The 14,150-nt window shown below is 40.0% G+C and overlaps 1 protein-coding gene across 2 annotated transcripts in view; it reads right to left on the bottom strand.

Moving 5' to 3' along the window:
* Nucleotides 1-10,488: 10,488 nt before the first annotated feature.
* The window catches only part of abcc4 (ATP-binding cassette, sub-family C (CFTR/MRP), member 4), a 25,530-nt gene continuing 21,868 nt past the window's right edge, over nucleotides 10,489-14,150 (bottom strand). For both annotated transcript variants that reach the window (XM_055059060.1, XM_055059058.1), the window contains exons 22-31: nucleotides 13,951-14,070; nucleotides 13,767-13,877; nucleotides 13,581-13,681; nucleotides 12,875-13,066; nucleotides 12,656-12,811; nucleotides 12,117-12,206; nucleotides 11,778-11,950; nucleotides 11,525-11,630; nucleotides 11,042-11,176; nucleotides 10,489-10,975 (exon numbers count right to left, since the gene is read on the bottom strand). In XM_055059060.1, coding sequence (XP_054915035.1) covers nucleotides 10,886-10,975; nucleotides 11,042-11,176; nucleotides 11,525-11,630; nucleotides 11,778-11,950; nucleotides 12,117-12,206; nucleotides 12,656-12,811; nucleotides 12,875-13,066; nucleotides 13,581-13,681; nucleotides 13,767-13,877; nucleotides 13,951-14,070 — 1,274 coding nt within the window. In that variant the 3' untranslated portion in view covers nucleotides 10,489-10,885. The remainder of the gene's footprint in view (nucleotides 10,976-11,041; nucleotides 11,177-11,524; nucleotides 11,631-11,777; nucleotides 11,951-12,116; nucleotides 12,207-12,655; nucleotides 12,812-12,874; nucleotides 13,067-13,580; nucleotides 13,682-13,766; nucleotides 13,878-13,950; nucleotides 14,071-14,150) is intronic.

Here is a 14,150-nt window from a genome sequence, read left to right as displayed (position 1 = left end):
CCAGTTACATATGATATTGACAGGAAATGATGTGCAGCTGGTTAGGAAACGGCAGGGACGTTTCTGACTATCGATTATGTTAATACACTCACTATTGAAGTATTCAGGAAAAGTAAATATTGTGCCATCTAGTGATTGAGATGTTACAAGTAGTACTGGATGTCATAAAAACCACCACTAAAAGAATGGATGTAAAATCTAAAATTAGACATAAAGTCTTCAGACATTTTTTTTAGAGAATAAAAGGAAAACATGTTCTTAATGTATTTTCTTGTCTTTTTTGTGAAAATCTGAAAATAGCTACTTATAAAATAAGGATATTTACTCACTACATGGGCAGTTTCTCCTTGTGCAGACGATCCGGATGTTTCAGCTCTTAGACAGGCGCTTTAAAACTGAAATAAACTCCAGATTTACATGAAAGTTTAATAACATGTTTAGGTAAAGTTTAAGAAAATATGATCAAAAAAATAAAAGTTTAGATTTAAAATAAAACAATCATATTGAAGATGCAGATAGAGATCGTAAGTGAAATTTAAAATCTGCAGCTTCAATTATTAAGCTTGAATTGAGGTAAAAGAAATTATGAATATTTAATTAGTTTCTCACCGTTGTGGACGTCTTCTGCAGATAAATCCCAGAATAACTAAAACTATGACAACCAAGAAACCTGCAGCAGTCAAAGCAGAAGGAAGAGTCACTGCAGACTGGCTCCAAACTTCATCTGCGGGATTATTATTAGGAAATGAGTCTATTGAAATAAAACAAACATTCTCAATCTAAACATCAGGAGAGTTATGGGTTATGAAGTACGGCATCCTTAATCCACGTAGGTGTTGTTCTGCAGCGATGTCCCATCCCGACCATGTTCTCCATGCTGCCTCAGCTAGGTAGACCACCTACTGAGTGGGCCGTCGGTGGTATCCCTATTTTTTCAGAGATACTTTGTTGGAATCCCCTTGGTGGGATTCTGGGCGATTCGATTTCCCAGTGAACTTCTCGCCAATGGCTGGTGAGGACCCAGGTGGATTTAAGAAAATCCACAACCTTCACTGCAGTCATCAGTTCTTCTTCCTGAAATTTTTAAGAAACACAAAATCTCCAGGCTGTAGGTTATGTAATTGTTTGCCCGCTGGCACGGGACGTCCTTCTTGGGCCTGCAGTCTTTAATTTATCTGTAAGAGAAATACAGAAGTTAATCATGTTGTCATTACATGTTGTTGAAATAATTCAAGGTTTCATTGGTGGTCCCATTCCCATGTTTGGGAAATAATGCAAATAAGATTGTGTTTTTATCTTCTTCGCATGCGCATGAAAACACAGAACACGTAGACAAACATTACACGTAAACAATCATTCACTCCAACATGAAACAGACAAACAATGGACGACATCAGAATTAAAAGTCAGTCAAATTTGCATTGCAACAGAACCTGGTATAGTCAGGTGGAACACCCTCCATGATGTCCTGTAAATCCTCCTCTGAAAGAAAAGCCAAAACCCACTGGGGAAGCTTCCCTGGTTGCCATCAAATCTTCCTCCTCTGCCCTTGTGCAATCTTCGGCCACTTGGTTGTGGTTTGAATCGTCTCTGGAAGCAGTCTCTGGCTCACTGTCCTTGTCTGCAGATAAAACAAACATCAGTCAGTGTGAGGCTTTGTGGCTGTCCATACTGTCCTGGCTGTCCATACTGTCCTGGCTGTGGATGTTCAGGGCAGCCTGATGAAGCAGGGTCAGTTGGCAGAATTGTGCAGTTGGGTCTGATGGAAACAGTGCCATCTTGTGGTCATTCTGTAAAGCACATGCAACAAAGATTTTTCAATTTCTGTCACTGCTCCTTTATTGGAGCTGAAACAATATGTTTGTTAAACCAGAATTCATCAGAAACTTCCTCCAGTTACATATGATGTTGACAGAAAATGATGTGCAGCTGGTTAGGAAACGTCAGGGACGTTTCTTACTATCGTATCTGTTGATACACACAATATTGAAGCATTCAGGAAAAGTAAGTATTGAGCCATCAAGTGATTGTAATGTTACTAGTTGTACTGGATGTCATAAAAACCACCACTAGAAGAATGGATGTAAAATCTAAAATTAGACGTAAATTCTTCAGACAGTTTTTTACAGAATAAAAGGAAAACATGTTCTTCCTGTATTTTCTAGTCTTTTTGTGACAATCTGAAAATAGTTACTTATAAAATAAATTACTCACTACAGTGGCAGTTTCTCCTTGTGCAGACGATCCGGATGTTTCAGCTCTTAGACAGGCGCTTTAAAAATATAATAAACTCCAGATTTACGTTAAGGTCTAATAACATGTGGAGGTAAAGTTTAAGAAAATATATTCAAAGAAACAAAAGTTTAGATTTAAAATAAAACAATCATACTGAAGATGCAGATAAAGATCGTAAGTGAAATTTGAAATCTGCACCTTCAGTTATAAAGCTTGAATTTCGGTAATTGAATAAATTATGAATATTGAATTAGTTTCTCACCGTTGTGGACGTCTTCTGCAGATAAATCCCAGAATAATTGAAACTGTGACAACCAAGAAACCTGCAGCAGTCAAAGCAGAAGGAAGAGTCACTGCAGACTGGCTCCAAACTTCATCTGTGGGATTATTATTAGGAAATGAGTCTATTGGAAATAAACATTCTCAATCTCAACATCAGGAGAGTTATGGGTTATGAAGTACGGCATCCTTAATCCATGTAGGTGTTGTTCTGCGGCGATGTCCCATCCTGACCATGTTCTCCATGCTGCCTCAGCTAGGTAGACCACCTACTGAGTGGGCCGTCGGTGGTATCCCTATTTTTTCAGAGATACTTTGTTGGAATCTCCTTTGTGGGATTCTGGGCGATTCGATATCCCAGTGAACTTCTCGCTAGTGGCTGTTGACGACCCAGGTGGATTTAAGAGAATCCACACCCTTCACTGCGGTCATCAGTTCTTCTTCCTGAAATTTTTAAGAAACACAAAATCTCCAGGCTGTAGGTTATGTAATTGTTTGCCCGCTGGCACGGGTCGTTCTCCTTGGGTCTGCAGTCTTTAATTGATCTGTAAGAGAAATACAGAAATTAATCATGTTGTCATTACATGTTGTTGATATAATTCCAGGTTTCATCGGTGGTCCCATTCCAATGTTTGGAAAATCCTGCAAATAAGATTGTGTTTTTATCTTCTTCGCATGCGCATGAAAACACAGAACACTGAGACAAACATTACACGTAAACAATCATTCACTCCAACATCAAACAGACACAAACAAACATTGGACGTCATACGAATTCAAAGTCAGTCAAATTTGAATTACAACAGAACCTGGTATAGTCAGGTGGAACACCCTCCACGATGTCCTGTAAATCCACCTCTGAAAGGAAAGCCTTGACCCCCTGGGGAAGCTTCTCTGCTTGCCATCAAATCTTCCTCCTCTGCCCTTGTGCAACCTTCGGCCACTTGGTTGTGGTTTGAATCGTCTCTGGAAGCAGTCTCTGGCTCACTGTCTTTGTTGTCTGCAGATAAAGAAACATCAGCCAGTGTGAGGCTTTCTGACTGTCCATACTGTCCATACTGTCCTGGCTGTCAATACTGTAGTGACTGTGGATGTTCAGCCTGATGAAGCAGGGTCATTTAGCTGAATTGTGCAGTTGGGCCTGATGGAAACAGTGACATCTTGTGGTCATTCTGTAAAGCACATGCAATATAGATTTTTTGGGTTTCTGTCACTGCCCCTTTACTGGAGCTGAAACAATCTGTTTATTGAACCAGAATTAATCAGAAACTTCCTCCAGTTACATATGATGTTGACAGGAAATGATGTGCAGCTGGTTAGGAAACAGCAGGGACGTTTCTGACCATCGATTATGTTAATACACTCACTATTTAAGTATTCAGGTATTCACGAGACGTTTTTTTCTGCAGCTGCATGAAAAAACATCGACTATGCTACACTGTATGATACAAACTTCACAGCGGTTTTAGCTGTGAATTTGATATTTAGGCAAAGGATGAAATTATGAATACTGCATTAGTGTCTCACCGATGTGAACGTCTTCTGTATATACATCCTAGAATAACTGAAACTATGAAAATTAGGAGAACTGCTGCAGTCAAAGCAGAAGGAAGAGTTACTGCTGCAGACTGGCTCCAAACTTCATCTGCTGGATTATTATCAGGATTTGATTCTATTGGAAATAAAACAAACATTGTTAGAGAATATATGGTTCATATGAGTTTGACATAACATTTATATAGATCCACTCACCATTAACTGTGATGCTGAGATGGAGAAAATGTGTTCCATGAAGATTAGGAGTAGTTCCCACTATCAGCTGCTGTTAAACTGGTCAGGTGCAGAAATACAGTTTGATTCCTGGTTTTTAGTGAGATTCTGGAGTCACACTCATGAACAAAGTCACCTCCATCCTGATACAGCAGATTGCACTGCTCTCTATTGTTCCTCTCTGTTCTGATTTTACAAATGATCAATATGATATTTGATGTTTTGTTGATGCAGATTGGAGTGAAATCAGATTCTTTCCTGATTGTTTTCACAAGAGTCCCTGAAAGCAAGAAAGAACAATTTATAAGAAACTGATTGCTGTAATATTGGAATCTTTTAAAAATTAGAACAGATGTAAAACATTTCAATTATTGAACTTTAACGTTACCTTCAGAGTCCAGATTTTATGCAAAACACAGCAGAAGCAGTAAAAAGTCGATTCTCACTGCGTCCATCTGACCTGCTTGTCGATGCAACATCTGCTGCTGCTCTGAACAGAGAGTCTCAACTGTCCTCTGAACTTTTATTGGACAACTCAAACCACAAATTGTCATCTCTCAAAGTGGTTCAAGAGGATGTAAAACTTTTTTCCTGAAAAGGAAATGTGTCTACATCACAGGGTCACATTGAAACATCAGAACACAAACTAGAATTCCCTCTGCACATCTCAACATTACAGCTTAAATGCAATGTTAGGTAAAAAGCTTACTTAAAATAAAAACTCATTTATATCAACCGTTACTGAAATGTATTTTAATGTACTGTTGCCTCTTGGATCAAAACAGAGCTGGCAGCACACAGCATGTTGTCATGGCACTTCCTGTCTTGTTTTCTGCCCCAGCAGGGGGTTAGTTAGTAAAACTTAAGATCTAAATGTCATGTTTGCTTTGATTTGTTTAGGATCGTGAATATGAGCTGTAAAGAGAAATAAAAACGTCACACTGCAGATTACCTCACCCTGACTCGTTCCCAACTCCACGACAAACGCCGTTGCAACGTCATCATCACTCAATCACCCTCAGGTGTGTCACGAGCCCAGCTGAAACCACTTGGGCTGACAAAGCCCCGCCCCCACCAGTGAAATAATAATAAAAAAAAAATCAAACAAATTAACAATCCAAAAACAGAGAAAAAAAATGAAATAAGTAAAAGTGAACATGTAACAACATGCTGCAAAACACGTATCTTCCATCTTTTTATGTTAAAAATAGATCTTTTTAAATAGATGTATTTTTTCTTTGTATTATTATTATTAAATCATATCATTATAAAAGTATCCAGGACATAATATGTGTAAGACGATTACTTCTTACACATATCACAGAAACAACTCACCAGCTCAGGAAGTGTGATGAGAAGATTAATAATAGTTTTCTGACATTTGATTTACTGAATGTTTCAACAGCTTTAAAGGAAAAAACTTAAGACCTTCATCATGCGCTGCTTTTGTCAAGATTGATGCAACAAACTTGCAAAACCCTTTTTGTCTTCCAAATTTAACTTTAAAACCACGCCTCATGCAGGTCTTGAATCACCAAACATCAGTACAGAAACACAGTCGCTGTCCTCTGTGCCAACCAAGCACCTGGCAGCATTGATCCTCAAACTTCTACAAATACCACAAAGTCAGCCGTCCATTGTGCTTCAATTTCTACTCACATCACAAAGCAGGTTTTTCAAACGTACGTTGACTAAACAACGAAACCACTTTGTAACAACTTTGGCTCCAGTTACTATAAATACCACAAGTTTGATAAATGTTGCTCAATATCTGCATTTGATTTTATTCCTTGCTTAAATGTTTTCATGGCTTTTAACAGCAAGTAAAAAGGTTTTGTATATTTAAACAAAGTTCCACACCATCATTTTTTTTTCCATCCTGGATTGTAAAAAAAGATAATAGACTCTTCTTGAGATTAGTCACAATACAGATAATTCCCAATTTTTACAACAAATGCTCAACGTCACTGTCCCACCCTTTACAGCTTCATCGCTTATGAAAACATTTTCCACAATGTTAGAATTTGTTTAAGCAGATTTGAGTATTTCTAATGAAAACAGTGCTTTACATTTGTCCCGTCCTGTTTATGAAAAAGTTGGGAGAACTCCAAATATAAAAGCTCTGTGTCTGTCAGAAAAGACTTGAATAAAGTATTTTTCAAATGCCAGTTTGGTCACTTTATATCAATATCAAAAAATACTTAACGAGGAAAAAAATATCACAAAAATCAAGTTTTTTTTTTCATGTAAAAATTATAACCATGGATTTTGAAAAAACCAAACTTGGATAACTGAGTCACTATCATAAGTATAGGCTTTTATGGACTATTAGTTTATGTATAGTTGTATTTAGTATTTATTTGTTTGCATGTTGAACTTTAACACAAAAAAATCATTTTATTTTTTCGGCATTTCACATTTTTTTCTTTTATTTCGACTTCATTTTGCTTTTATGTCATGTTTCTGACATATCTAGTGTTTTTTGTATGCTCCCTTGTTTTTTCTGTAAACAGCTCCTACATTTTTATTTTAAAAATGATATATAAATAAATCTACTCCACCTTTGAAAATGATGGCCACTATTTCACCTGTATAGCACAATAATTTACAATAGGATCTGATTTCTCTTTCTACATGGAAGGATATAATTTTATGTTTGATGGAAGATTAAAATAAAAACAGTCACTGAATATCCATGAACATTTTTGTTTTATTGCTACTTAAAAGTGATGCCACAATGCAAGCCTTTTTATTGTTTTAGTTTTGTTATCTGTATAATTTGATTCTGGCTGTCGCTGAGCAAAAACCTTCATATCAAGATGTTAAGAATTTACTGTCATACAGTAAATAGTGATATTTCTGATGGCATCTGCAGCTTTGATAAACATTCAAGGAAAAATGTATGTACTTATAAACATTTTAAAATGAAAGGAGAACAAATGTATTTAACTTTTAAAACTTTTTATATTAACCAGCAGTTCTAATGCATTTGTATCCGAGCATCTTTGCAGTGAGATCAGTTTCTCACTGCAAAGAGAGAGAATGATCTCACTCTTTGCAGTGAGAGAAATGCAACAGAGTCATGCATTCATCATGTAGAGGAGGTAATTTATATTCAAAAAATTGATGCATGTTAATTTATTTTCACATGCAGATTTTTAAGCTAATTCTATGACATGTTTTGTTCTGCAGGACTCGAGTGAAATTGAGCCGTACAGCTCCTACACTCAGAAGGAAAATTCACTTTATTCAACAGCCATTATTGCACAGCTGTCAAATTAATTCTGACTACGCAAATATTTTGTCTTTTCCGCTGTCAATTTTAGAAGCGGCTGATAAAAAGGCATTCATTCCAGGTTATGTCTTTGCTACTTGATGTCTGATGCCTATCGAAATTACGTGATGATCTGAACCCATGAGCTTCAGACCTGTGATTTGTTGACATAGAAACTAAACTACAAAATCTTACATAATGACAAAGCAACTAGTTGCTTTTGAACCATAACATATAAAACATTGAGCAACTTATTTGATGTACAAAGATGGTTTATGTGATGCAATGCATCAATTGTTTACTGTGTGGTGTTTTCATGATTATGTATTTTGTGTCTTTATGATGTAAAGCACTATGATCTGTCTTGCTCAAAATGTGACATACAAATAATCTTGTATGATACTTAAAACTCAGAAGAGTCTGTTTGCTTGCAGAGCATCTAAATAAATCAGTCAATCCAGATGTGGTGGTGCTGCTAACCTAGGATTTTATTGATCTGCTAATAAGCCACATTATTTTTTTGCTGAAAAGGCAACTTTTCAGGGTTCGTTCATCTCAGTTTTTACAATAGTATTTACATTTGCTGCAATTAATCCTATTAAAATGGTTCAGCCTTTTGTGTTAGTTTTCTTGTTTTGTTTCATCAAATTTAAGACTCAAATCGAAGCTTGTTCTTTAGTGGAATTCCAAGACATAAAAGAATCAAATTCAGTTCTTTATGTTCCACCAGACACCATTAAGTCACTCTGAGCCTCTATAGTTCAGTCTTATAAGGAGAAATAAATGAGCAGTTTTAGACTGATTAAGCATAGTTTAGATGGCTCTAAACCTACACAATGCAACGTTTCTGAAAACCAATTTTCTTTTGTTGAAATTATTTCAACAAAAGAAAATAACATGGGAGAGAGAGAGAAAGAGAGAGAGAGAGAGAGAGAGAGAGAGAGAGGTTCTTCCTCTGTCCAACAGCACTACAATGCAAAAAAGGAATAAGCGCCCCCTTGTGGTGACACCCAGGTAAACAATGGCAGTCCTCAGCCGCACACGATTCTAGACACCAGTACAAAATTGAACAAAGCAACACATCGCTGTAAAACTGCAGTTACACATGGTTTATCAAACCACACCTGTATAACCATAACACAAAGCCAGCTTAAGTTCCAAAGAGCAAATACAAAATCAGTGGGGAACTTGTCTTCGTTTTATCAACACAACCTCTTTAAAGAACAGTTAAAGGAGATTTTTTTTAATCCTGTGTAACAACGGGTGACACCAAAACCACCATCATCCCAAAATAATCAGAATTTCTTTGCCTTTTTTTTTGTAACCACAAAACTTTCAACATAGCACATTTAACTGAAAATGATATGCACTTATTAACCTGAACAAATCAACTTTACAATCCGTCAAGCCTGTCGGATTGGTAGATATTTGTCCAGCTGAGCAACCAGTCGTGATCCTGGGGTGACGCCAGACTCTCAGATTGTGACGTCCGGCACAATCTGAAGCTTGGCTAGACTCAGTTTCATCAGTGTGTCTCATCAAACCTGTGAGGCATCTGTGATGAGCAAATATCGTCAGAAAACACATCACCTGGAGGGAGGTCGAGGACCTCTGTCAGCAGGTACAAGAATTTTAAAAAATGATGTCAAACAGCTGAGGGATGTCCTTCACAACACATTGTTCCTGCAGCAGAAAATGCTGAGTCTGGTGGACCTTCTGCACAAGTCTCCTGCAGTGGGAGGCAATCCAATGACACATGCCCTTATCCTGGAACTCAGAGGGACCTGCATAGCTCTTTCCTACAGACTCAGAGTGAATGCTGCTGCACAACATCGCGCCAAGCTGGAACCTCCAGTATTTGCTGGGGATGGTGAAGTGCAGGCAGAGGACTGGTTACATACAGGCTGTGTCAGCATCATTTTCTAACAAAGGAGCCTAGTAAGTGGTTTAAAGCCCTTAGTTCACACGTTAGCTCATGGATGCACTTTTGCCAACTTTTCAGAACCGTCTTTCTGTCCGCGGATAACCAAGAAAAAAAACACTCAGAGGCAGTTGATGAACCTGCAGAACTTATTTTCTGTCATGACCCCCAAGGAAGTAGAAAACATCTCACGCCCTCCAGCGTGACTATAAATAGTATTTTATAAAATTGTTATAAGCACACCTCTGCGTAACACTGCATCCTTATTGACGTACAAGAGAATAAAAATCGAATAAAATACGAACCAACTTACAACAAAGAATAGCTTTATTAACTATCAAAACATTTAAAGTGCATCTGAAATTTAAAGATAAAATTAAATCCTTAATTAAACTGAAAAAACTCAAACGGCTTATCAACGTGATTGGGGTGTGACGCCTTAATTTATTTGGCTTCATGCTGTCCGCTGCTAACAGTTTCAGACAGTTATTTCCTCGTCTTTGCTTTCGGGAGACTTTCGTTTGTCTCTTTGTCTCCGCCTGTCTTCTCATCCCTGTTGGATATTTATTCATGGTGTCACTCTGCTACAATTCATACTCAATACTCTGTGCTGTGTGTGTGAAGCGCGCATGCTCAGTGCAAACAAAACCCCACACCACCGACCGAATGCTCCCTGCGTACACTCTGCCAGTGAGAGCGCCACTGCCCCCTAATGTAGTGGAGGTGAAATTACACTTTATTCTAGGACAGTGAGAAAAATGTAAATAATAAAATAAAATAGCATGTTCCCCGAGGTCAAACGCGCCCCGTCCCACTATTTGAGAAGCACTGACCTACATCAACCTTTACATCAACCTGTGTCCACTGAGTGTCAGAAATTAACAGCTGAGATTAAATTTGCAAATATATTAATGTTTTTCACCATGCAGAAATGACATGCTCAGTGTGGGTCAGAGGCAGCATGGCTGGGTTTCCTGTGAAGGCTTTAAGAAGGAGAGAGTTGAAAACAAAGATTTTTTTTTTTTTTACTGAAATCTTCAACATATACAAACTTTGTATGCTCATCTGTGCAACTATGTCAACAGTTCTTACAGCATCTTTGGATAAAACACCAACCAAAATAAAAACTGCTGTGAAACACAAATTAGGCACTTTGAAACAATCACAAGACCTCTTCTTTAAGGCACCGCTATGTGGAAGCCACTTAGAACATAAATAGAAAACATGTAGTGTCCTATGTGAGCAGTTTCTTCACAAATCAGCAGCATTGTGTGTATAGGGTTGCCTGGCAGCAGACGCCGGCCTCCTCCCTGCAGTGGGTCAGTGCTCTCTCCGGAGAGCGGAGATCCTCGGCCTGCGGCCTCTCTGGACTCTACCGGTACTGAAGCAGCTTTACGTCTCCTGGCTCACAGAGCCGTTTCAAAGATGACCAAGTTGACGTCGGCGCTCTCTGCGTGTCCGTTCGCCACGCTGGGACGGCTTCTGCTGTCGTAAGCCTGGAGATGTGTTTCAAGTCAGTTTTCTTACTTGTGCCTGCCTTCACTTTTAGGACTCAAACTCACCCTTTTGGCTGCTTCCAGTAGCGCCGCAGCCTCCTGTTTCCCAGTCTGCTGCACCATCTTGTAGAAGATGCCTTTAGTGTCCTGCAGCAGGACGTGTGGCTCGTCGTATGCATGGATCTTCCCCGCGTCCAGAACCTGAAACCATAAACGCATCGCACAGTGATGTTCCCTACATCAATGTGTTTGAATTTACACAACACAGTTTTATACACGACAAACATCGATAGATGATCTTGACTTCCTCTGCACCTAAAACATTGCTATTTGACTTGAGGAAGACATCATTCTTAAAGCAACATCTCTGTTCCAGGCGACACAAACTGGATGCTTTCACTGGTAATTCATCTTCAGCAGAAACTGCACAGATTCCAACTCTCTCGTTGTTTCCATTTCTGCTAACTGCCAGTGGGAAATCAATATAAACCTCATTGCGTTTGCTGCTGATGAATTCTGAACATTCGTTTGTGTGTAAAATGGCCTCACCAGTATGCGGTCGCTGTCTATGATGGTGTTGAGGCGATGAGCGATGGTGAGCACGGTACATTCCCTGAACTTGTCCCGGATGGTTTTCTGGATCAGCTCGTCTGTCCTGTGACGACAGCAAACATCCTAATGTTACAGTTCATGCACAAGAAATTAACCACTTCATCTTGATGACTTGGAAGTGAATTAAAAACACACCTTAGACTAAATACTCTGGTTTAAAGTGAATTGGAGTGAATGTACAGCGCTCTACCTGGGGTCCACGTTGGCCGTGGCCTCGTCGATGATGAGGATGCGGTTCCTCCTCAGGATGGCTCTGGCCAGACACACCAGCTGCCTCTGACCCACACTGAAGTTGGAGCCGGACTCGGCCAGAACCGTCTCCAGCTTTCCAGGCAGCTCCTCCACCACGGACTTCAGCTGCACCTGAAGGAAACAGACATCAGGAACTAAAACACAGGTGCTTCATTTACCAAAGACTCATTTCCTTAACGGTAACATCTGGCTCTGATGAAATATGTTTTTGCGGCACAAAATACATTTTTGGATTCTAATCAATCATATCAAACATCTTGATCACGTTGGTGCCGACCTCCCGCAGAGCGTTCCACAGTTCTTCGTCTGAGTGTTGGTTAAAAGGGTCCAGGTTCTTCCTCATGGAGCCTGTGAACAGCATCGGGTCCTGGAAACAAAACCAACTGTTTGCACAAGTTGTGGAAATAATAAGTATTTAAACCTTATAATAAATCAGCCTAAGAGCCGGACTTCCTTTAAGGACAGGGAATATTCTCAGTTAATGAGAACAGAGCTCAATAGAGGACAAACATACAGCCTGAGCGACAAATCTGTCAGAATGACCCAGTCAAAGTCCAGTTCACAATATTTGGCAAAACGTCTATAATGCTGTTCAGACGCTCTCCATTTAATCAGCCTGAGCTTTTGTAGATTAATCAAGAAACGTCTTGGTTCCACTTGTCAAAGATGATTCTTTTATTAGTAAAATAAATTTGGTTTCCACTTCATTTATTCTAATGTGTGTTTGATGTAAAATACTGATGGTGGTTTTAATATGACAAATGGGAAACGATTCATCTGAGAGTGCACAAGAGCTCAGTTCCACTTTGAGCTCACCTGAGGAATGATGGACATCTTCTGGCGCAGGTCATGGAGGCCCAGGTCAGAGGTCACCACCCCGTCAATGTAGATTTTTCCCTGAGGTTCTGCCAGGCGGAACAGAGCCGAAACCAGAGAGCTTTTCCCGGCTCCGGTTCTCCCGACGATCCCGACCTGACAAACGGAGGAGGACCGTCAGCTTCTGTCTGCAGCGGCTTTAGAGAACTGACCTCTCACCTTCTCTTGGGGCTGAAACATGGCCTGGAGGCCGTGCAGGACCGGGGGGCTGTCGTTGCTATAAGAGAAGCTGACACCGTCAAAGGTCACCAGGCCTTTGCTCGGCCAACCAGGAGGAGGGCGCTTCTTGGTTTCCCAGGGTGCTTCGCTCTCTAGTTCAGTGTACTCCATCACTCTCTCCACTGAGGTCATCTGTGGATGAGGTTCTCTAGTTTACCCTCATTAAAGGCATTTGATGCATTGAATCTGTATTTTCTAGTGTTTTTATTCAAATATGTTCATTAAAAGTTTGTCATTTCCTATTGGTCAATAAAGGCTTCATGATGCTCCCATTTCAGTCTCAATGATCTGCTATGAACGGAGTTAAAGAATCAGCATTATGCATCTTCCTGCCACATGGTGCCATTTTATAGCTCTAATAAAATAACTACGTTAATCAAATATGACTTAAAAGAAATTTTACATTGTAATCACAGGCCTTGAAATTAGGCCTCTGTCTCTTTAAAAACCGCTGCTCGTTCTGCTAATTGCTGTTGGCTCGTCTGAAGCTCCTGGTCTGAAGCCGATTTGTAGCCACAGCAGTTTAAAGGATTTCTCAGACATGTACAAGAGAATCAAGGAAACACTCCAGGTGTGTTTTTGATGAGGGAATAACATCATCGCATGACATAAAGCTCAATAACTTTTATTTTAAGCTGTGTCTCACCATGTTCTCCACCTCAGCGCTCTGCCTTACGCCCCATTGGAACATTCCCATCAGAGTGACTGCGTAGGACAGAGCCAACCCAACAGAACCAGCATCCAGCTCTGACGGCAGAAACAAATTCAAAAGGTTACACTCTGGTTCCCCCTAGTGGTGCAGGAGTGTGCAAGTTGATCGACTCCGGCTTACGGTCTCTCAGCAGCAAGCAGCCAAACGTAGTGATGGTGACGAAGATGGAGCACATCCCGTCGAGGCGAACGGCGAACCAGCGGGATGTCGTCAGGAAGAGGAAGAAGGCCTCTGTTCACAACCGCAAAACATCAGTACAAATGTTTGAGATCGGCGGACGCAAACGTGCAGGGAGGGGCAGAACCTGAGTGGAGGTTCTGATGAGCGTCGAAGGCGTTCTGGAAGCGCTCCTCCGCTCCAAAAGCCCGGATCGTCCAGAGGCCCTGAAGGGACGACGACAGGTGCGAGAAGACGGGACTGCGAGCTGCACGACACGACGACACGTCAGGGAGAAGCAACAAAACGGCAAAAAAAAAAAAAAACTCGATCGATTCGAGACGCCTA

Source organism: Poeciliopsis prolifica, unplaced genomic scaffold, assembly GCF_027474105.1.
Source record: "Poeciliopsis prolifica strain line A6 unplaced genomic scaffold, Auburn_PproV2 SCAFFOLD053, whole genome shotgun sequence".
NCBI lineage: Eukaryota > Metazoa > Chordata > Actinopteri > Cyprinodontiformes > Poeciliidae > Poeciliopsis > Poeciliopsis prolifica.
The sequence above is the reverse complement of the archived record's forward strand: the minus strand, read 5'-3'. Positions and strand labels throughout refer to the sequence as shown.